The 23,931-nt window shown below is 53.2% G+C and overlaps 1 protein-coding gene across 5 annotated transcripts in view; it reads left to right on the forward strand.

The window, feature by feature from the left end:
• The first annotated feature begins 415 nt into the window (after positions 1–415).
• Positions 416–23,931, forward strand: part of RASAL1 (RAS protein activator like 1) — a 29,149-nt gene continuing 5,633 nt past the window's right edge. Inside the window, exons 1-14 of one of the 5 annotated variants that reach the window (XM_065889354.1) lie at positions 416–495; positions 4,574–4,630; positions 7,065–7,178; positions 7,337–7,398; positions 12,668–12,797; positions 14,853–14,934; positions 15,078–15,209; positions 17,001–17,089; positions 17,349–17,466; positions 17,600–17,753; positions 18,131–18,195; positions 18,490–18,602; positions 20,659–20,851; positions 23,561–23,698. In XM_065889354.1, the coding sequence (XP_065745426.1) occupies positions 431–495; positions 4,574–4,630; positions 7,065–7,178; positions 7,337–7,398; positions 12,668–12,797; positions 14,853–14,934; positions 15,078–15,209; positions 17,001–17,089; positions 17,349–17,466; positions 17,600–17,753; positions 18,131–18,195; positions 18,490–18,602; positions 20,659–20,851; positions 23,561–23,698 (1,512 nt within the window). In that variant the 5' untranslated portion in view covers positions 416–430. The remainder of the gene's footprint in view (positions 496–4,573; positions 4,631–7,064; positions 7,179–7,336; positions 7,399–12,667; positions 12,798–14,852; positions 14,935–15,077; positions 15,210–17,000; positions 17,090–17,348; positions 17,467–17,599; positions 17,754–18,130; positions 18,196–18,489; positions 18,603–20,658; positions 20,852–23,560; positions 23,699–23,931) is intronic. The other 4 variants (XM_065889350.1, XM_065889351.1, XM_065889352.1 and 1 more) reach the window with 4 other exon arrangements.

Here is a 23,931-nt window from a genome sequence, read left to right on the forward strand (position 1 = left end):
GGCACGCTTGGCCGGGGTGCCGGCAGAGGGCGCGCGAGGGGGCCCGGGAACTGGCGGGCGGGGTGCCCCGCGGGAGGCGGGATTGCGGGGAGGGCCCTGGTCCGCCCCTCCCGCCCCCTGTCCTCCCCGCCTGCCCACCGGGAGAGCTGGACTAGGAGGCAAGGGCTGGCGATGTCCCCCGCGCGCTCAGCCGGCTCGGCGCCCAGCTCCTACCTGTAGAGTCTGGCGGGGGCGCCCCCTCCCCGGGCACCTATCCTTTCTCCTCCTTCGGAAACCTCTCGCTCAGCTACCCGCGTGTCGGACAGGCGGCGCTGGGATCCCGGGACAGGGTGCCAGGCTCGCTGTTTGTGACACGTAGACGCCCTCCCCGCCGCGGTACAGCCTCGGAACCTGGACGTCCTCCTGGCCGGAAAGTTTGGGGCTGGGCGCCATGGCCAAGAGCAGCTCCCTGAATGTCCGCGTCGTGGAGGGCCGGGCGCTGCCCGCCAAGGACGTGTGAGTACCCCCGGGGCCAGTCGGGGATGGGGGGCGTTCCAGGCATGGGATGGGGCGGGGGTCGCCCATTCCGCGTGCCAGGGAAGGCCGGTGAAGTGGGCGGGGGTTCTTGTCTGAGACCGAGTATTGAGGCAGATCCACCTTCATGGGGCGACAGGCCCCACGCCCATCGCTTCATGGTGGGAGGGGACGCCAAGACTTAGCAGATGCCCCGCCCCGCCCCCAGGAAAGGGGTGTCTTTGTTCCTGGGACGTACTAAAGGGGGTCTTCCAGGGCTTCAGCCCTGGGGATTAGAGGGTCGGATTCTGTCAGAGCTGGGGAGGGGCTTTAGGGGTGGGGGGCTCTCTTTCTTAGTCCAGGCAGATGTTGGAGGTGGGGTTTCTCCAGGCCTGGGTGGGCACCTGTTAAGAGAACCCTGGGGAGGAGCCCCAGAGGGCCTGGGATCCAGGTGGCCCCAGGATTCCTCTGTGTGCATCTGGCATTTAGGTTTGCAGAGTGTCACCAAGTGGCCCACCGGCCAGGCCTGGGGGAAACTGGGGTCCTCTTGACCCAAAACCCTAAGCTCCCCAGCCAGCAGCTCCCAGCCCAATGGGGACCTTCCCTGGATGCTAAGCCGCTTGAAGAGCCAACTTCCCCCTGCAGCCCCCTCCCTAGCCAGGTGTGATGGGGCTGGAGGACCCTCAGGTTCCCCTTAGTACCAGTCCTCGGCTGTGCTTCCCTCAGGGCTGAGTCAGCAGTTGCCGAATCAGCAGAATGGGGGGAGGGGTCCCCCTCCTGCCTGGCCTGGAGCCCAGAAGGGGCCCTAAGGGTGTCAGCACCTGAAACAGGTGTGGGATCCTTGGCAGGACATTGGCTGTGTGACCTTGAACTTAGTCCTGTTTGGGTTTGGATTTTCCATCTGGGCAATGGAAACCCTGAACAGGAGTCTCCAAGCCGCATGCAGCTGAGGGTGGAGAACCTCTTAGCATTTACCTGCTGGCCAGGTGAGCAGGACCGTGGATTCTGAGCCTTCGCACAGGCTGGGGCTTAGCTATGCTCTGACTCCCCCAGCTGTGGGCCCCCAGTGAGGAGTATCCTGACTCTGACTTCATGAACATCCCCCTCCCCAGCCCTGCAGCTATGTCAAGGGGGAGGCTGCACAGAGCATTTCTAGCTCCCCGCACGCACATCAGCGACCCCAAGAAGACACGCACCTGAGGAAAGCAGAGAGCTCGCTGTGCAAATGCAGCATCTGGACGAGCCTCCTGACTCCCCTCTTATGAGATGCCCTCTCAGAGCATCCGAGAATTAGTGATTCTGGAACTGTCGAGGCAGTGAGGTCAGGAGTGGGGACCTGGCAGCTGCTGACCTGGCCAGCTGCTCCGGCCCCTCCACCAGTCCTGGGCGAGGGCCATGAGGGAGTGACGGATGTTGTCCTTGGACCCGGACATGGCTCGCGGGGCTCCCTCTGCCTCTTCTGGGGAGGGAGTTGACTCATACCTGGTTCCTGCATCTCTTGGCCACCCCTCCTCCCCCAAGTTCCCGGGCCAAGGTGAGCTCTGAGGTGGGCCATGCCCCAGAACCAGAGAGGAGAGTGACTAAGCCCCAGTGGGGGATCCAGCCACACTGCCTCAGTTTCCCTGGCTGTTGGTGCCCTTCTTCAGAGGGGCTCCCTCAGAGCGTGCTGGGATCTCCATGCCTGTGGGGACTCTTAGATGAGTATGTCCTCTCTCCCCTCTCCTAAGGGAGAGGGCCCAGATTCTTCCTGAAGCCTCACCAGGTTTGAGGGGGTTTTGGCCTGGCTTGGGAGGAGGCCTCAGCTGATAATTTGAGAGTTATTTCTGTCATTAATAATAGCAGCTGTATGTCTTTGACAGCTTCCTATGGGCCAGGTCCTGTGTTTGACACTTCCTGTAGTCCTATTAGCATTTCCATTTTACGAATGGGCAAACCGAGGATCAGAGAGGCAAAGTCACTTGCCCAAGGTCACAGAGCTGGGATTTGAACCCTGACTGCCCCCATGCCCCAACCAGACTGGGCAGGCAATGGCCGATGGGCCTGCTTTCCCATGCTTGAGGTGGGGCAGGAGCCGTGGGAGAGGCCAAAGGTCTAGAGAGATTGAGGGTCTGGAAGGGGTAGCTCCCTTCCGCCACTGTTGCCCCTGCCTGATAGGAGCCTGATAAGGCCCTTGTGCGTCAGAGCCCTGGAGCTGACGTGCTTGGCTCCCATAAGGGACCCAGGGGTCAGGCCGGGTAGACGGGAGGAGGCGTGGCTCCCAGCCCTTTTCTATGGATCCCAGCCCATTTGCCCCACATCTGCTGCTGGGGAAACTGAGGGATTGGAGCCCGCCTAAAAGAAGCTCAGAGAGAGAGGACCCAGAGAGAGAAATGAGATAGAGGGGGTTACCAGCCACGGGCATCCAGGGGGGTGGAGCCTGATGGGAAAACTGAGGCTCCCAGGGTTACTCATCCCAATGGGTTTGGGACAGATCAGATGGGAAAACTGAGGCCTGGGGCATTACGCAGAAGGGAGGTCAGAGGTAGAACCCAGAGAGGAGTTCAGAGACACAGGACACCAACCAGTCTGAGGTGTGCAGGGATGGAGAGCAGATGGGGAAATGAAGGTACACCCGGCGGAGGGAACTAGAGGAAGGAGTCCACAGAGGGAACCGAGGCATGGGGAGGGCTCAGCCAGCAGACGAGGTTAGAGCAGCTCCCGGTGCCAGCATCCCTCTTCCTGGGAATCCCCGAGGCATTTGTGGATCAGTGACAAACTGAGCTGAGAGAGGGGGCAGAGAGAGGTCGGGGGCTGGGGTGTCAGGGGAGGGGGCCATTTGGACAAGGGATCGTGAGCTGGGGTGCAGGCATTGGTTAAGAACATGTGTGCTGAGCCCCACAGACCTGGGTTCGAATTCTGACTCTGCAGTGGTGGGGGGAGATGAGGGTGGGGAAATACAGCTCCTCCCCCAAGGAAATCAGATTTCGGAAGTTGCAGGTAGCCATGGAGACAGACACTAAACGGAGAGAAACGGAGCAAGATGATTTCACATGCTCAGAGGGATCGGAGATCAATTTTACACTGCCTACTGTTGGAGGACAGTGGTGATCAAGGACCACCTCTCTGAGGCGGTGACTTTTGGGCTGAGGTTTGAATAATAGGATGGAGCCAGCCATGACAAGATCAGGAACAGAGCGGGTGTCTTAGTTAGGTGGAACAGCAAGTGCAAAGGCCCTGAAGCTGGACTGAGCTTAGTGGAAGACAAAGGAAGCCTGTGAGATGGGAAGGGGGCGGGGGTCGGGGAAAGAGATGAGGGTCCCTGGTCGATAGCTTGGGATGGACCAGTAACTCTTACTATGAAGCGGGGCTGGAACTGGCTTTGGGTGGCCTGTGGCTCACGGCTACTCAAGGGGATGCAGCCCATTTCTCCTACTGGTTGAGTTTTGAGGTCTGGGTGCCCTGGTCTGTGCCTGCAGTGAGAGCGGCTGTCCATCCTCGCTGAAGGCTGAGCTATGGGGAGTCCCGTCCCAGGGAAACTCCCAATGGAGAGGGCAATGCTTACCCTGAGGGTGGCGTTCAGGCACCTGTGGGGAAAGCTCTGGGGTCGGCCATGATGCATCGCACCATGCATTGGCTTCTTTAGCTCCTCCAACCGCCCTAGGGGGTATGTGAAAATATTACACCCGACTTACAGAGCAGAGAAACTGAGGCCCACAGAGGGAAGGGGTCTTGCCAGGGTTCCATAGTTAGTAAACTTGGGGCCAGGGATGATTCCCCAGCAGAGCACGTGCTCTGGACCACCGCTTCGGGCTTCCTGCGACCGGGACTCCAAATTTTCTGGCTTCATGTCTCAATGTTCTATTTCTTTGGGTGGAAGCCCAGGGCCCATTCAAGGAGGTCCGCAGTGGGTGGGCTGGACAGCCATGACATCATCTGCTGGTCCCCAGAGGTCCTGCCTCCACTGAACTTGCTGTGTGACCCTGGGCAAATCCCCTCCCCTCTCTGGGCCTTAGTTGCCCCCATCTGTAAAATGAAGGCAGATTGGGATCCCCACCCAGGGCTGCTCCCTCAAGCCCGCTCCCCAAACCTCCTCCTTCCGCAGGTCTGGGAGCAGTGACCCCTACTGCATAGTGAAAGTGGACGACGAAGTGGTGGCCAGGTAAGGAGGGGAGGGCAAAGGGAGCAGGGCCAGGGGACCGGGCTCCATCTTGACCTGGGGAGTCCAGGCACAAGAATTCACGTTGAAAAGAGGACCTGGGGGAGGGCAACATTTACCCCAAGGGGGTACTCGCAGGCCTGATGGTGGGTGCTTTGTGCCCTGGCCATGGGCCCAGACAGAGGGGGCGCTGGCTCCCCTCTCCATCTGGTCCCACCAACTGGCCGACATCTTCCCCCTTCCGCCTTGTCCTGATGATGTCCCTGCTGGCGTCCTGGGGCTGACTCAGTGGCGGCCAGATTGTACCTTCCGCAGTGGCCTCCCCGGGGATGGGCATCTCATGCTTGGCTGGGCTGGCTGGTTCCGGGCCTGCTGGGTGCTGCGGGCACCGGGGTGTGTATGTGTGTGTGTATGCGGGGGGGCGGGGGCGTGCATGTGCGCCCGGCTGGGCCTGCTTGTGAGTGTGTGTCGGGGTGTCGGAGGGCTGATGTGAATGCCTGCGACCACTGGTGCGTGTCCCTGGGGGTGTGCAGGCTCAGAGGTTCACGTTGTGTACCAGCGTGGGGGGGTATACATGTGTGTGCACACGTGGGCTGCCGTGTACATGCACGTGTGCACCAATGCCTGCTTATTTGGGTACACAGGCCCCACTGTGAACACATGTGAGGACGTGAAGATGTTTGGTGTGTGTGAGCGAGTCTCGGGCTGGGGAGACATCGGGCTGTGCTGTGCTGTGCTGGGCTGAAGGACGGCTCTCAGCCCCCGCAGGCCTGAAAGGTGTGGGTGGGCCGGCGGCTGAGGCCTTGGTTCCTATGGAGACAGCAGGATTCAGCATCCTCCTGGCACCAGTTCTGGTCCAGATGGGCCGGGAGCTGGGGGCAGGGAGCCCGTGTGGAGAAGGGTAGCCTGCAGCGCACCAGCCAACCAACCCCCATCATTCTCTCTGTGCCTGTGTTGCCCCTTATCAAATTCTGTGACACCACCCCCAAACCCACAGACTGACTTTCCGTGTGACCCCAGGCTCTCACCCCCTCTGGGCTCTGAGGAGCTTCTCAGCTCGGGGGCTGGGGAGCCTGAGGGGACTTCCAGCCGGGAAGAGGTCAGGGTAGTGGGAAGAGGGTGTTTGGAGAGAAGAGTCCGTCTGATGGTGGGGCCCTGGGCTGTGTGTGTATGTATGTGTGTCCACGTTCATACTCTTTGCTGGGGAAGGGTGTGTGGAAGGAAGGAGGAAGACAGTGGCAGGTGTGCAGACCAAATTTTGCAACCGTAAATTTTGGTGTCTTCACTGGGCAAAGTAGGTTCTTTTTTCCCCATTGTGTAAAGGGAAGTGCATCTGCAGAGGTGTTGGGGTGAAGATGTATGTGTGTCTGTTTCTGGGTTTGTCTTGGTCCCCGACCCTCCTGGGGTTCCCCTTGCTTACTGAGTGCTCTGGCCTCTGCTGACTTCATGGTCTCCTGGCCCCTCACACGTCCCTGCCTCCCAACCACCATCTTCTTGTTCCTCAAACTCACCATTCCTGCCTCAGGGCCTTTGCATGTGCTCGTGGTCTTCCAGCCATGCGGAATACTTGTTCTCATCCTTTCTCCCTGCTTTGCCTGACTAGCTCCCGCAGGAAGCCTTTCCTGACCCCTCCTATCCTCACCCCAGTGGGCACCACTGAGCTAACCAATCACAGAACTTCTTTCACTGTGTCACAAGGGCTCAGGAGGGAACACCAGTCTGCTGAGCGAGGCTCTGTGGGGGTGGGGACCTTGGCACCTCTTCCTCTGATTCCCCATAGCCCCCAAGACTTGGCACATAGGTCAGGGCGAGTGTTTATGGAGTGAATGAATGAATGGATGGATGGGATTGTGTGTCTTGTCAGTTACTGTGTGACAGTGTGATTCTGTGTGTGTATCTCTGCTGCATATCACCCTCTGTGTGTGAGTGTGTGTCTGTGGGTCTATGTGTGTCTCCATGTTCGGGCATTTCTTTTCTCTGTGTCTCTGTGTGAATGTTTCTGTTTTCTCTCTGTGTGTCTGCACGTGTCTATATGTAGAAACACACAGATCTGTGTTTCTAGAAAATTTTGAGGATGCATATGTATATCTGTGTATGTGTGAATGTGTCTCTGTGTCTCTGGCTTCCTTGGTATATCTGTGAATATTTCTGTTTCAGTGTGTATCCCCATGGGAGTGTGTGGTGTGTTTGTGTGTGTGTGTGTGTGTGTTGAGGTCCCTGGGTGTGTGAGGGTCAGGGTTTGTGTGTGTATTTGTGTGTGTCTCCATGCCTGGATTCTTGAGTGTATGAGTGTGTGTGTTTGTAGCTGTATTTGAGTGTATTTGAGTAGCTCTGGGTGTGTATGTGTCTGGATCCCTGTGTGTGTGTGTTTGTGACCCCAGGTATCTGCTGCCTGTGTGGCCTGAAGGCCCCCAGTCCCCCATGTCCCCTTTTGCAGGACAGCAACCATCTGGCGAAGCCTGAGCCCCTTCTGGGGGGAGGAGTACACAGTGCACCTGCCCCTGGATTTCCACCATCTGGCCTTCTATGTGCTGGACGAGGATACCGTGGGGTGTGTGTGCTGGGAACCCAAGCCTGGGTGTCTGAGGGAAGGCGGGACACCCCAATACACAGTACCCACCCACCCAGCCGTTGACGCCTTGCCTCCACCTCTCCACGGGAGGGGCAGGGGTCGCTAAGTTGGACCCTCATCTGCCTGCCTTTCTGCAGGCACGACGACATCATAGGCAAGATCTCACTGAGCAGGGAGGCCATTACAGCTGACCCCCGAGGTGGGTGAGGGGCACGGGCCCCCAGCCGGGCAGAGGGCAGAGCGGGTGGCAGTTGTAAGGGCGTAGCCAGCAGCACGGGGCAACACAGAGCCTTCAGGGGAAAATTATTTTGGTTGTTGCTTTTGTTTTTCATTTTAATTTAGTTCGTGTATTGAGCGGTTAGCTTATTTACATGGGTCAATATTCAGAAGATACAATTAGCCGTGAAACTGTCCCTCTTACCCCAGCTACTCCATTCTTTTTTTTTTTTTTTTGGCCGCACTGCACGGCATGCGGGATCTTAGTTCCCCAGCCAGGGATCCAAGCCACACCCCCTGCAGTGGAAGCGGGGAGTCTTAACCACTGGACTGCTGGGGAAGTCCCCCCACTCTCATCCTCAGTGTTGTCAGTTTCTTGTATGTCCTTCTAGGGACATTTTAAATATATGCAAGCAAGTAACAATAGTAATAGCAGCAAAAAGTTATATAGTGCTTACTGTATGCTGAACACTTTCTAAGTGCTTTACACGTATCGATTCACTTAATTATCGTGATAACCCTAAGAGATAGGTACTCTTGTTATGCCCACTCTATAGGTGAACAAACTGAGGCACAGGGGGTTAAATAACTTGCCCAAGATCACAAAATTATTAAGTGGGACAGCTGGGATTTGAACCAAGTTGTCTAGTTCCAGAGTCTGTGATCTTAATTTTAATTAATTTATTTATTTTGGCTGTGCTGGGTCTTCGTTTCTGTGCCAGGGCTTTCTCTAGTTGTGGCAAGCGGGGGCCACTCTTCATCACGGTGCGCGGGCCTCTCACTATTGCGGCCTATCTTGTTGCGGAGCACAGGCTCCAGATGCGCAGGCTCAGTAGTTGTGGCTCATGGGCCTAGTTGCTCCGCGGCATGTGGGATCCTCCCAGACCAGGGCTCGAACCCGTGTCCCCTGCATTAGCAGGCAGATTCTCAACCACTGCGCCACCAGGGAAGACCCAGAGTCTGTGATCTTAACACTATACTATGTGTGTTTTTATTCTCTGCTTATAGGAATGGTAGCCTATTAAACTCATCTGTTCTGTACCCTGTCTTTTCACTTCACCATGTACCTTGGAGATCTTTCCATAATGGTGTCCCCCAAGCCGCATTCTTTGATCTTCGTATGACTTTATGGCACTCCATTGTGCCATCCAATGATGGATGTGCCATCATTTATTTGTCTGGTCCCCTCGTGATGGACACTTGGGTCGTTGACAGTCTTTTCCTAGTTCAAACAATGCTGCAATGACTAGCCTTGTACAAACGTGATTGCACACATATATGCAAGTTACATCAATCAGCTTGATAAATTCCTAGAGGTGGATTTGCTGGATCAAAGAGTACCCACATTAGCACATTTGATAGTTATTATAGTAATTAAGTTACCCTCCCTGGAGGAGTTAACAGTTTAACCCATCCTGTACCCTTGCCAACAAATACCAAACGTTTGGATCTTGTATCTGATAGCTAAAAAAAAATTGCCTCTTAGCGTGGGTTATTTTGCATTTCTCTATGAGTGAGATTTTTTTTTTTATTCAAACAGAAAGTCACAGAAATTATAATCAGTTCACTCAGTCCCATGTAATTAATTTTTTTTCATCTTGATCTTTTGTTAGCACTTTTATGAATTCATCAGTTTTCCATTAGAGTTCTGAATCTATGAGTGAGATTGAAGACCTTTTTATATATTCAAGAGTCACTTTATTTCCTTTTTTGCCTATTGTGTATTCACATTGTATGTGTATTGTTCACCCACTGAGTTGTTGCCTTTTCTTACTGATTTTTTTTTTTAAATGGATAATCACTTTATTTAACAAAGCACCCCAAGATCCAGGCAGAAGACTCAGAAGAGATTCTTTTTTTTGTTGTTGTTTGTTTTGGTTCGCAGGCCTCTCACTGCTGTGGCCTCTCCCGTCGCGGAGCACGGGCTCCGGACGCGCAGGCTCAGCGGCCATGGCTCACGAGCCTAGCCGCCTGGCGGCATGTGGGATCTTCCCAGAACGGGGCACGAACCCGCGTCCCCTGCCTCGCCAGGCAGACTCTCAACCACTGCGCCACCAGGGAAGCCCTCTTACTGATTTATAGGAGCCCTTTACATGTGAGGAAAATGAACTTTGTCATATTAGCTGCAAAGTGTTTTTCTCCCTTGTGGCTTATATTTTGACTTTGATTACAGTTTTTTCCAGAAGAAAATTTGTTTCTTTTTTTGTAGTCAACAATTTTTTTTGGCTTTTGATTTTCTGTGATACCTAAAAGGCTTTCTCAACCCTAAGATTAAGACAATTTTTTTTTACGTGATTCTTTCAAGCAACAATTTGTTTCCATTTTTTTTTTGCAGTTAAGTCTTTCATCTATTTGGAATTTACCCAGATACAAAGTATGGGGTAGGGATTAAACTTTACTACTTTTTGTCTAGATGACCACTACTTGTCTTGACACCATTTATTGAATAATATAATATATTTTTTCATTAGTGAGCGTTAGTTGACAGCCTATGTGCCAGTCATCATAATCATCACTCCTATTTAATGAGGGCTTATTATGTGCCGGGCACAATGCTAAGTACCTCACAACACCAAATGAAGTATGCACCAGAATGATCTCAGATTCACAGCTGATGGGAAGTGAGGCTTGGAGAGGTGGGGTGACTTGTCCCTCCTAGATGTTGCAGAGGTGGGAATTGACACCAGGCTGTGCCTGCCTCCTAAGTCTGTGTTCTTAACCTGTCCACTGAGCTGTCCCCAGTGTGCCTCAAACATCCACCCAAGGGGGTGGAATTAAATTAATGACATATAAGGCTTAACTTCAAGGAACTTATGGACAGATAGAAAAATACAACACATTTACCCAGAACAGGGAGGAAGAAAAAATCGAAACTGTCATGTGTCTGTGGGTGCATTTTATTTTTTAAAACGACTGCAATGTGGGGTGGAGGTATGTGAGGCATCACTGGCATGATAGAGGGCAGTGAGGGCTAGTGTGGTTAAGGAAGGCTTCCTGGAGGAAGGGGAATGAGTTAGTTCTTAAAGATGCTTTGGCAAAGATGCTAAGGCACATCTCCATGGATCCTCTTCTAAGGTCAGGTGTAAGCCAGGCCAGATGGAATACTTGATGGGGGTTGATTGGGGAGGAGGCCAGAGTCTGGACTTCCTTCTGGAGACACTAGGGAGTCATCGATGGTCCCTGAGTAAGACAGTGAAGAGATTGGAGCCATAATATCAGAGGATGCACTGACAGAAGAGATTAGATACATTTTCAGAAGGTTTCTGTGCTGCCGTGTGGATATTGGATCACAGTGGGACAGGAGTAGATGTGGGAGATCAATTAGGTATCTGTTGCAATAATCAAGTGAGCAAAACTGATGGCATCCTGGACTTGGGGGTAGCGGTGGAGCTAGAGAGGTGAGATGCAACTCACACATCCAGCAGCATGAGGGAACTAGATCCTCAGAAGGGCCCTCCTGCCGCATAACAGTGAGATCCTGAATTAGATGCAATTCCTAATACATTGTTGGAAGGATGTGAAGAAGGAAAAAACCCTCAGTGTTCCTCCCCCAACCTCCTGCAAGACATGAGCTAAAACCTAACGGGGAGTGGTGCGCAACAAGAAAGGAAATCAGGAAGGATTTCCCTGAAAGTAAATGTCAATATCAAACTCACAGTCAACAAACAGACTGAATCTTAGGCTAGGGGGAAGACAGATATTACTGAATCTGAGAATTCCCCATTAGATTGAGACCCTTAAAAGGTTCCAGAACAGGCAACCACCACTGCTCTCCAGGGATAAGCATCTTCATGTTGAATTTCCCACAGAGTGAGCTCCAACAAGCATGGCTTCACAATCAAAGAGCACCACACACTCAAGGAAGTGTGCCGTGCCACCATGAGCGCGAGTCAGCAGAAACAATGGCCATCAGATTTAGACCCATAAAGGCTTTGGATTTTGTATTTATGATTATAGAAATTTTAAAAATTCAATAAATTAATCACCAGAAAGGGCCAGCAATAACCATGATAAATTAAAGCAATACATTAAAAAAAAATAGACTGACTTGGAAAAGAACCAAATCAAACTTTTAGAGATAAAAAGTACAATTGTTGACATTGAAAACTGAGTGGCTGAGTTCAACAGCAGATCGTTCATTCAGAAAGAAATTATTTAAACCTCAGTCCAGAGAAGTGAGAAGGAAAGTGTAAAAGCGAAGTTGAAGGCATAGAAAATAACTGAGAAGGTCTAACATTCATTTAATTGGAGTCCTAGAAGCAGAAAATAGAAAAAGCTGGGGAGAGGAAATGATAAAAAAAATTGACCACCTGGAATTTTCCAAAACTCAAGGAAGGGCATGAGTCCATAAGTAGGAGAAGCACAACCTGTACTAAGGCAGGATAAAAAAAAAAAAAATCCTTACCTAGACACATTGTGGGGAAACTGCAGCAAACATCAAAGCCATAGTCCTTAAACTTGGAAAAGATAGACTGTTCACACAAGATCAATTATTAGGCTGAAATGACTTCCCAGTAACTATAATCAAAGCTGGAAGTCAATATCTCTAACGTGTTGAGAGAAATGAGAGAGAGGGAGAAGGAGAGAGGGAGAGGTTAAGACTGAGACTAAGATTGACTTGATTGATTCAAGCAGAGAGCCTGAATGAAGGCTCAGAGATAGGAATGTCCAAGTTTTTTTTTTTTTTTTTCCGTGGTACACCGGCCTCTCACTGTTGCGGCCTCTCCCGTTGCGGAGCACAGGCTCCGGATGCACAGGCTCTGGACGCGCAGGCTCAGCGGCCATGGCTCACGGGCCTAGCCGCTCCGCGGCATATGGGATCTTCCCGGACCGGGGCACGAACCCGTGTCTCCTGCATCGGCAGGCGGACTCTCAACCATTGCGCCACCAGGGCAGCCCCCAAGGTTTTTTTTGAGGGGAGAGTATATTGGGACTAAATGATGCAGGGCTTTATATATCAGGATGAAGAGTGTGATAGTACCTGGTTAGGGGCATTGGCCCTAGAACTATACTGCCTGTGTTTAAATCCTAGCTCTGCTGTTTACCAGCTGTGGGATCATGGGCAAAGCTCCTTCCTCGCTGTGCCTCATTTTCCTCATCTGGAAGTAGGGATAATTACAGTACCTACAACAGAAGGCTAACATGAGAGGTCCAAGACTCAATACCTTTTTAATGTTAATTGAATTTTTAAGTTAATTTAATGTCGAGCCCACGGTAGGTGCTTAATGAATGTTAGTGCCTGCGCCCTCCAGGAATTGATAGCTGGATCAACCTGAGCCATGTGGACCCTGATGCAGAGGTGCAGGGTGAGATCTGCCTGGCCGTGCAGATGCTGGAGGATGTGAGGGGCCGTTGTCTTCGCTGTCACGTGCTCCAGGCCAGGTATGGTCATGATGGGGGATTGGATGGGGGGATGGTCTGGGAATGAGCAGAAATCCACTGGGTCCTCCTGCCTTGAGACCACCTCTCTCCTGGCACACTTCTGGGCTCACAACCAGGATCCTTGGCAGGCAAACGGTCCAAGCTCACCAGGTTGCAAATTTCTTGGGTTAAAGCACAAGCAAAATCTTTGTTGGGGCCCCAGTGAGTAGCAGCTAAAGGCCAGATACTCAGGATGACCAGACAGATGAGTGTGGAGGTGTATTAATCAAATTGTAAGTGATAGACACCCAATTCATACTGGCTTAGGCAGATTGGCTTGTATGAATGACATGCAGCTTCAGGCATGGCTGGATCCAGGTGCTCCAACAGTGACATCAGGAATCTGTAGAAATAGATTCCTTGGATGTCTTTTGTATTAACTTCATCCTCAGACAGTCTCTCCCCCAGGTAGGGGCAAAGATGACCCCAGAAGCCTCAGACTGGCATGCTATCAACTTGGCAGCTCCAATGGAGAAAGAACTTCTGTCTTTCACCATTTCCAACCAATATCCTGGGACTAATTCTTATTGACCCAGTCTGGGGTACATGCCTATCACTAAACCAATTACACTGACTCTGACTGGTCAGGCCTGAGTTCCAAGCCCATTCCTGCAGTGGAAGGAGGGATCAACTCACATAGGTCATGTGGACTGGGAGAGGGGGAGGGGTAGGTCCTGTCCCAAAGAAACATAAGAAGGAAGACGGATGCAGGACCAGTAAAACCCACAGATGAACCTCCAGGGGCAGCAGCTCCTGGGATATTCATCTTCCTTCTTGCCTATTTATCACTCCTCTCTGTTTCTCAGCTCCTCCATTCCTCTATTTCCTTAAATACTTCCACTCCTCTTTTCCCTCCCATCTCCTATCTTGTTTTCTGCCTTTTATTTCAACACCTTACTCCCTCGACCCTTACTTTTAGGCCAGTCCTTGCCCAGGTTGGGCTGGATCTCTATTTCTAGTTTGCTCTGTGACCTTAAAGCCCTATCTTGCCCTCTCTGTGCCTCTCCTACAACCTCCAGATTTCTGTCCCCAGCCGGGGCTCCCTGGAGTCTGGATGGAGTAGCAGGCAGGCATAGGACAAACAAAAGGACTCAGTATGGGGCAGGGACACCTCATCTGCTCTGTGCCCATGACCTCCTCCCTAGCCACAAAGCTGTTCAGGATCCTTGCAAGCAGGAGAGGGACTGATTGCAGTCGCTTAGCAACTAGGCTGGCTCCTAGGAAACCAAAGAAGGCTTTGGATGCTGAGCAGGGGTGGGAGAGGAGCAGCGGGAGGAAACAAGCAGCCCCTGGGTGTGTGTGGGGGGGAATGTCCCTGGATTTGGGGGACCTTGGGAAGGAGGGGTGGGGGAGGCTGACTGGGGTGAGCCTTTGAGTTGTCATGGCAACCAGAGGCAGGCGGGCCCTGCTTCATGCCTTTTCTTCGTCCTAGGCACAGTGTGGGCATGAGTGTTTGTTGAGTGAATGAGTGAGCTGAGCACTTACCACCTGCCGGCTGCTATGCTGAGCCCTTTACACATATTGTCACATTTAACCCTTGGCCCTGTGAGGTTGGTCTGTTATTACTCCGATTTTCCAGATGAAGAAACAGGCTCAGGGAGGTGAAGTAAATTTTCCTAGTGTCACCCAGCCAGTGAATGGGAGAGTCAGGCTTTGAACCCTGGCATCTGGTCTCCCATCCAGGGGCTCCAGGGAAACTGAGACTCCCTTCCCCCTCCTCACTGCACCTTCACCTGCTGCTTTGTGATGTTCAGCTTGACCTTTCGGTGCCTCAGTTTCCTTCCCTAGAAAATAGGGGCATAGTAGCGTGTCCTCGTAGGGTGACATTAGTCAATAGGAAGATACTGGGTTTGGATGGCTCTGGTGAGGGATGCTCCTCGCTGGATCCCTACAATGGGGTAGTTCGTTGCCTTGGAAACCAGCAGTATTTGAATGGTCTACCCTGAACCCCCTTTCCAAGGTCTTGCTCCTCAAGGGTCCTGTGACCCCCCCACCCCTTACTTCATCTGTTCCCAGGGACCTGGCCCCCCGAGACATCTCCGGCACATCTGACCCATTTGCACGTGTGTTTTGGGGCAGCCAGAGCTTGGAGACTTCGGTAAGCGGTGTAGCGGAGCCGGGAGAGTGGGGCATCAGGTGACCTTGGGAAAGCCACTTAACCTCTCTGAAGCTCAGTTTTACCATCTGTAAAATGGCGACAGTGGTCCCATTAGCTCTCTCTCTCACTCCCTCCTTTCCCAGACCATCAAGAAGACTCGCTTCCCACACTGGGATGAGGTGCTGGAGCTGCGGGAGATGCCAGGTCCCCCATCCCCGCTGCGGGTGGAGCTCTGGGACTGGGACATGGTTGGCAAGAATGACTTCCTGGGCATGGTGAGCACGCCCCCGCCAACACCCGCCTCCCCTGACACCCTCCATGGCTTCCCATTGCCTCCAAGGGGGAAGGGGGAGGTGGGCTGGGCATCTTCGGGCGTGCTTGGAAGGGTAGATGTGAAGCCTGCCTCATCGGGTCCCCTGGCCAGGCCTGGGTGATGGAGTGCCATTGTTCCATTGGTGCAGGAACCTGTCCAAGGTCACAGGGTGGGCCCAGATTCTTATTCCGGGATGAGAGTACCCAGGATGACTGTGTGCTAGCCCTGTGCTAAGTGCTTCTCCAGCATCACCTCATTGGCCATCATCACCTGATGGCCACTGTTAAGAGGCTAGGACCATTGTTGTCCCCATTTTGCAGATGGGAATACGAAGGTTCAGAGAGGTTAAGTGGCTTTCCCAAGGTCATATGATTAAGAAATGGCAGAGTCAGGATTTGAGTTCAGGTCTCTCTGACTCCAGAGTCGAAGTCTAACTCTTACTCCTGGAAGCACTGGGCTCAAGGTCTTGCTCTCGGAACCTCAGTCTTCCCATCTGTAAAATGCGTGATTTTTCTTGCCTCTCAGTAGTAGTGGATGTATACTCAGACTTGACAGTTTTTGGGTTTTTTTCAGCCGCACTGCGTAATCAGGGGTTGAACCTGGGCCGCAGCAGTGAACACACTAAATCCTAACCACTAGGCCGCCAGGGAACTCCAAAGGCTGACAGTTTTTAAAAGGAGGCAATATTAGAGCAAATAAGAGGAAGACTTGGTTATGCACTCCTGGTGGGACTATAACATGGTGCAGCGGCTTTGGAAGATGGTCTGGCAATTCCCCAAATGATTAAAGATAGAGTTACCACGTGACCCAGCAGCTCTACTCCTAGGTGTGTACCAAAGAGAAATGAAAACTTATATCCACACCAGAAAGGTTACATTAATGTTCATAGCAGCATCGTTCATAATAGCCAAAAGTAGAAACAGCCCAGATGTCTATCAACAGATGAATGAATAAACAAAATGTAGTATATCCACACAATGGAATACTATTCAGCCACAAAAAGGAACAAAGTACTGACACATGCTACAACGTGGATGAACTTTGAAAACACAATGCTAAGTGAAAGAAGTCAGTCCAAAACCTCCCACATCTTGTATGATTTAATTTATATGAGATGTCTAATACGAGCGAATCTATAAAGACATAAAGTAGATAAGTCGTTGCCAGGGGCTGGGGGATGGGGAGTGATTGCTAATGGGTATAGGCTTTTTTTTGGTGGGGGAACTGATAGAAAATGGACTGAAATTAGTGGTGATGGTCACACAACTCTGTGAATATACTAAAAACCACTGAATCATACGCTTTAAATCAGTGAATTGTAAGGGATGTGAATTATATCTCTGTAAAATTGTTATTTAAAAAGAGAGGGAGGTGGGGCTTGCGGGCCTTCTGGACTGTCTTTATTATTTATTTACTTATTTACTTTTGGCCACGCCACTGGCCCACCAGGGAATTCCCTTTATGCCTTTTGATAGATGCAAGTTTCGTCCCTAAACAGAGCTGAAAATACACTCAGTCCAGACATGCTGTCTCTAGCAGCTGTGTGACCTCGGGCAAGTCACTCCACTTCTCTGAACCTCAGTTTCCTCAACTGTAAATTAAGTGTCCCCTGGAGGCCCTCAGGATACGGTATGGGAGGAGGAGGTAGCCCTTGGCGGGCTTTGCCGCCCCGCCTTGGGTGGGCAGCCCGACCTCTTCTTCCAGGGCTGGGTGGGGCAGAGCTCTGCTGAGGGTCTGTGTGTCCCCCCCACAGGTGGAGTTCCCCCCGCAGGTCCTACAGCAGAACCCGCCCAATGGCTGGTTCCACCTCCTGCCCTTTCCCAGAGCGGAGGAGGATTCTGGGTAAACGTGGGTGCAGAGGGAGGAGGCTGGGCTGGAACCATGTTGGGTACCACCTTCAGCTTGTATTATTACAGTATTTATACCGGTTGATATCTGTTCACACCTGTTTATACTGGCCACACCTGCCCACACCTGTCCACACCTGTCTTGTTTTACAAATATCTATGCTCTTTACCTGTACTCACACCTGACTACCTTGGCTCACCACGCTGGCCCATACATACTTACGTTCCTTCACCTGTGATCTGGCCCTGGCCAGGGGGAGCCTGGGTGCTCTTCGGCTGAAGGTGCGCCTGACTGAGGACCGCGTCCTGCCCTCCCAGTACTACCAGCCACTCAGGGAGTTGCTCATGGAGTCTGTGCTGGGGCCGGCAGAGGTGGGTGCATCACTGCGGGTGGGCAGGGATCTGGATCATGGCCTCCCCTTGCTTCGGGGATGTCTAGCTGGGCTTTTCTGCTTTGGGGTCCCAGGGCCCCAGGCCACCTCTCCTGCCTCCTGTCCTTGTGCAGGAAGATGCTGCCAGCCCCCTGGCTGTCCTGGAGGAGCTGACCTCGGGGGACTGCCGCCAGGAGCTTGCCACCAAGCTGGTGAAGCTCTTTCTTGGCCAGGGCCTGGCTGGGCCCTTTCTGGACTATCTCACCCGGCGTGAGGTGGCACGGACCAGTGAGTTGCCTGCATGACCCTCATGCATCACTCCCCAAGGATGAGTCTGCAGCGCGTCTCTGGGAGAGAAATGGGGGGGCCTTAGGCAGAGGGCAGGGGCTGCTGTGTCTGTATGTGTCGGAGGTGGCACGGGCTGTGCACTCCCAGTCAGCTGGGAGCATGGTCCTGGGTTTAGGCCCTGGTTTTGCTACTCATGAGCTGTGTGACCTTAGGCAGCTCACTTAACCACTCTGGGCCTTTGTACTGTGAACGGAGTTGACGTTGCAAATCTCCTCAATTCCTGAGGCTGGAAGAATCATGACCCCCACCTTGGGTGGGTGGGGTGAGGTGGATTCAGCCCCCCAAATCCCAGCAAACACTTCCCTCTGTCCTCCCAGCTGACCCCAACACCCTCTTCCGTTCTAACTCCCTGGCATCCAAGTCAATGGAACAGTTTCTGAAGGTGAGTTGGTGAAGGCCTGGGGGGGGGCCGGCAGCAGCTTCCTCAAGGGAACTCCCTTCCCAGTGCTTACTCAGACCCCAGAGCTTGGCCAGCCTCAGGTGGCACTGGGTGGCTGAGCTGCGGTGCTGGTGGCTGGTGGCTGGCCTAGCCCTGAGTTGCACCCCAACCCCAGCCCTTGGGCAGGCCCCCGCCTCGCTCTGAACCTCTCCCTGCGTGGTCCCCCTGACCCTCGCTCACGGGCACACCCTGGCCTTGCCCTCAGCCCCACCCCGTGTGGTGCCCCCCTGCCCCCAGCTCGTGGGCATGCCCTACCTGCACGAGGTCCTGAGGCCGGTGATTAACCGCGTCTTCGAGGAGAAGAAGTACATGGAGCTGGACCCGTGCAAGATGGACCTGGGCCGCACCAGGTGAGCCAAGCCTGAGGGGTGAACCCTCCACGGGCCCCTTGTCTGCCTGCAGCCTTGTCAGGCCGGGTCTCTGCCGACTGCCCCCCACCCCTCCCTCCAGCACGACTGCTCAGGAGCCCCGCATTCTACCTCAAAGCCTCCCCTGCAAGCGCCCAGCCCCTCAGACAGTGTCGTGCAGTGGTTATGGGCAGGACTCTGAGACATGAGCTCCCTGGGTCCAAATCCCAGCTCTGCCACACCTGCTGGGCAAGTTACTTAAACCCCTGTGAATACCTACCTGATGGATTGTCATGAGAATTAACTGAGTTATATACCCAAAGCCCAGCATTAACTAATACTCCATAAGTACTAGTTATTTCTGTTATCCTGGTGGTGGTGGCTGAGGCCCTTGGGGGAGGGCCCAGTGTGGGTCTGCGAGCAGATGTGGCGTCCTGCGGCGCTCGATGACATGGGGTTAGGGAGCGGGGCAGTGACGGGGTCGGGGGAGTCGGTTCGCGCCTCCCTGGGCTCCTCCTTTCTTTTTTTTTTTGGCCGTGCTGTGCAGCATACGGGATCTTAGATCCCTGACCGGGGATCGAACCCACGGCCCCTGCAGTGCAAGTGCAGAGTCTTAACAACTGGAACGCCGGGGAAGCCCATGGGCTCCTCCTTTCTTGCCAGGACTTTCCTCCTCCAGCTAGGGTGGGCGGGCTTGTTCCTGCCAAGCCATCCGAGCCGGTTGTTGGGCAGTCCATTGGGGACCATGGTGGAGGCAGGAGAGGGTCTTTCCTTCACTTTGGGCCTTGCCCAGCAAGTGCTACCCACACCTTCCGACCACCCCGGAGAGAGGTATTAGGATCCCTTTTTACAGATGAGGAAACTGAGGCTCAGAGAGGGGAGGTCACCTGCCTAAGGTTGCACAGTTGGGAAGTGGCAAAGTGGGGATTTGAATCCAGGCCCTGAGCAGAAGGGCAGAGTCCATCTGTGAAACCCCTAGGGCAGGGCTTTTCCCAGCACCCCTGGCAAGGATGGAAGTCAGTGGGCGCCCGCAGGGAGCTGGAGCATCCAGGAAACTGGGCAGACTCTGGAACCGGCAGTCTTGAGTTATAATCTCTGTTCTGCCACCTATTTGCAAGGGGACCTCTCTGAGCCTCAGTTTCCTCATCTGTTAAATGGGAACAATCAGCCTACTTAATCTAACATTGGGTTGCCATTAGGATTAAATGATTCAATGCCAGAGACAATTAGTTCAGGGCTTAGCTTGTTGGGTCCAGGGCACAGTGGGGTTGAGAACCCCCAGCCTGGTTTCCATGGAATTCACAATCTGAGGGTAGGCAAGACAGACCCTAAACCTGCATGGGGACAGGAAGGAAGGGAGCAAGATCATTGCAGGTAGAAAAGTGCTATTCCATCGTCTATTCAACTAAACAATTTTTAAGCACCTACTATGTGCCAGGCACTGGGCTGAAAGCTGAGTTCGTAGCAGGGAGAAAATGGACACAAGTCCCTCTTCTCGGGGGAGACGGATAATAAACTAAAGAAGGTTATTGCAGGCGATCAGTGGAAAGGAGGGAGATAAAGTGAGGGAGGGTCCTGGCAAGAGCCAGGAGCAGGGGAAGGGCTTGCGATATTCCGTAGGGTGTCACAGGGACAGCCTCCCAGAGAAGGGGACATGGAAGCAAAGACTTGGAGGAGTTGAGGGAGGGAGTGGTGCACAGATCTGCTGGAAGAGTGTTGCAGGCAAGGAGAACCGCAAGTGCAAAGGCCCTGGGGCAGGAGTGTGTGTCTGGCAGGTCCATGCTGAAAATGCACTGAACCAGGGTCCGTGATGATGAGCAGTAGGGGAGGGATGACCTCTTTGAGCAGGTGATTCCCAGCAGGGGGATCAGCAGGTACAAAGGCTCCAAGACAGAAATAAGCTCCGTGTGTTGAAGCAGCTGTAGTGGAATGGTAGGAGGGGAGGCCATGGAGATGGGATGGGAAGGTGGGTGCTCTCTGAGCTCAGTGGGGGCCCATGGAGGGTTTTGAGCAGGCAGATGCCAGGCTCTGAGGCGGAGCCCTCCACTTGCTCCCCCAGGAGAATCTCCTTCAAGGGTGCACCCTCCGAGGAGCACGTGCGGGAGGCCAGCCTGGGGCTGCTGACGGGCTACCTGGGGCCCATCATGGATACCATTGTGGGCTCCGTGGGGCGCTGCCCGCCCGCCATCCGTCTCGCCTTCAAGCAGCTGCGCCAGTGTGTGGAGGAGCGCTTTCCCCAGGCAGAGCACAAGGTGGGCCAGGCACTCCCATTGGGCAGATGGGGAGACTGAGGCTGGGGAGGGGCAGTAGCTTGTCCAGGGTCACAGGGAGAGGAAGGGCAGGGGCGGGACAAAACCTGGGCTGCCTACGCTGAAGTGCTGTGTGTCTTGGCAGAAGTGGGGACAGTGTTCTGATAGGATCTGGGACCCAGGGGTGATGATGGTGATGATAATAATAGCAGTTCACACTATATATAGCCCTTTCTAGGAGTCAGGCCTTGTTTTACATACTTATTACCTCGTCTAGTCTTCACTTCCACCCTACGAGCCGGGTGCCAGTATTATTCCATTTTACAGAGGAGGAAACTGAGGCCCAGAGAGGTTAAGTTACACAGCTAGGAGGGGGGTAGTGATGGGATAGGCACCCACCCAGGCAGACTCCTGAACCTGTGCTCATAACCACCAAATAATACAGTCTGGCGCAAAGCAAATGCTTCTGAAATTCCAGCTATTAGGAGAGAGAGAGAGACAGAGAGACAGAGAGACAGAGATGGCTGGCACACAGTACTCAGTAGCAGACACCTAAAATAAAGTCTAAAAAGAAATCCCTGCACCTGCTAGTGCTTTTCTAATACTGATACAAAAGTTGAACTCTAGGTGCTGTAGGGTTCAGGCAGGTGAGGTAAATGAACAGAGCAGTCAAGGTGTTGTACAGTAGGGAGTGGTAGGGACTGTGGCAAACTGGAGCTCCCACAGCTTGTCTTAAAGGGGCAGATCCAGACAATCAATTATTGCCATGTAGGAATGGGGACCCAATATTGCCTGATCTTCAGAGTTTTTTTGTTTTTTAATCCAACAGTCTGGATTTTATGTGTGGAATCTTACTTTTTAAATTTTGGCACTAGTTTACCTAACAACAATAACACAACAATAATAGTTTGAGCCAATCACTACACATTTGCAGCTGGACTGGCCTGTGGGTTGCCAGTTTGAGACCCCCAGGTTTAATGCTCAGCATGCCTTCCGAGGTGGCGGTCACGGTCCTTGCTTACAAATGACACCGAGTGAGGCTAGGTCTTTCTTACACAGCACTGACATAATAGAAATGCAGACTGGGGTTCGCTTTGCAGAAAGACCTAGGACTCGCTAAATGTTGGAGATGTAATGCCCCAACCCCTAGAGCCTGGGTTTAAGAGGTCCTGATTTATGCCACACCTCTCCCCACTTACAGATGGGGAAACCGAGGCCCAGAGAGGTGAGGCACCTTGGCCAAGAGTCGTGGACTCAAGGCTAGGCCTCCAGACTCGCAGTGGGAACCTCTTCCTTCTTCCCTCATCCCTGCCTGAGGAGTGAGCTCTGGGCCTCCAAACTGGGACACGAGTGATTTACCCCACAGCTGCAGGGCTCTTGCCTGGGTTGCCAGTGGAGGTGCTAAGTGGGACACAGCCAAGGCAGGGAGGAAAGGAGGGAAGCGGGAGGCCAGCGCCCCAGACAGCCTGGCCCTTGTGGGAGGAACCAAGATCAATGACACCCAAGTGTCCCCCAGCTTTCAGCCTCCATGGTAGGCAGAGGCCACGGGCAGGGAGCAGGGACTTCCTCAGGCCCACGAGGATGGGTGGGGTCGCAGGAACCCAAGGGAGCCCCTTTCTTCGCCGCTCTGATACTTGTTCCTCCTTCTTAAGAAAGGAGGAAGTTGATGAGCTGATATCAAAGGCTAAAATTACCCTGGAACATGGTGGGCTGGGGGGGGCAGCCTTGGGGGCAGTTCAGGGTTCCAGATGAGTGGGACCTCCACCCTCACCTCTGGGCAGCTCCAGGTGCCCAGCTCCTGTCAGGGCTCACTGTCCACGCAGAGGTGCCCCCGGGAAGTTGGCACACACCCAGAGAGGGTATTGTCTTATGTGTGAATACAACCCCTAAATAAACACTGAAGCACATTCTCGGGCTAAATATAGCTTGGTGAGTGTGAGGGGTAGGTGAGGAGCCCCCTGGGGGGAGCTTGCACCCAGGATAGAGAGACACCTTCTCCCCAAGTCCCCTCTGCTGGAGCTGGGGGCACCAGCCTTACGTGCATGCAGGTGGGCCAGGCCTGGGTCTCACACAGAGGGGCGCCATACTTTACAGTTTGCAGGGGGCAGAGGCTGGGGCTGGGGGATGTGCAAGGGAGCCAGCTGAACTGGGTTCACTACTGAGCCTCAGTTTCCTCATCTGGAAAACAGAGATAATAGTATCTACCCCCATGGGATTGCCTTAGGAGTAAATGTGACAGTTCAGGCTTAGTTTTTGACACTCCGTAGCTAGTGTTGAATGCAGGAGAGTGTGGTGAAGAGCAGAGTTCAAATCCTGCCTGGGTTCAAATCCTGGCTCTGCCATTTATAGCTGTGTGGCCTTGGGCAAGTCACTTGACACCTCTGAGCCTCTGGTTCCTCAGCTGTAAACGGGGAATAATGATGATGCCTCTTTCATAGGGCTGTGCCATTAGCACAGTGCTTGGCACAAAGCAGACTCTGAGGCTGTTTGGCTAATTCTGATCGTGCAGGATTGGTATTATTACTCCATTTTCCAGGTGGGGAAACTGAGGCCCAGAGAGGAAAAGCCTCCTCGGCAGACCAGGATGGCCTCCTGACCTGTCTCCCATTCTACTTCCCCTTGTACCACCAATCTTTAGTCCTTGCTGCCTCAGTTTCCCCAGCTGAGAAGTGGATTTGAGGGACCCCTCTCACCTGCCGCTCCTCTCCGCAGGATGTGAAGAACCTGGCCATAAGTGGCTTTCTCTTCCTGCGATTCTTCGCTCCTGCCATCCTCACCCCGAAGCTGTTTGACCTTCGGGACCAGCACGCAGATCCCCAGACCAGACGCTCACTGCTGCTGCTTGCCAAGGTGCCGGCAGTGGAGCCCCCCCATCTCGGGTGCCCTTAGCCAGTGAGAAGCATGGGAGGAACAGAGTGGACGCCGGACCCATGGAAGACCCAAATGAGACCCAGAGAAACCTCTGTTTGAAACAGCACCATTAGCTTTCCATCCTGAATGTGACAGCATTCATTTCTCTTTCTAATTCCCTCTTTGGAACAAAATCTCTACCCTTCCAGGGGCAAAGCGGGAAGCAGGCTAGC

Source organism: Phocoena phocoena, chromosome 13, assembly GCF_963924675.1.
Source record: "Phocoena phocoena chromosome 13, mPhoPho1.1, whole genome shotgun sequence".
In the NCBI taxonomy this organism is placed as follows: Eukaryota; Metazoa; Chordata; class Mammalia; order Artiodactyla; family Phocoenidae; genus Phocoena; species Phocoena phocoena.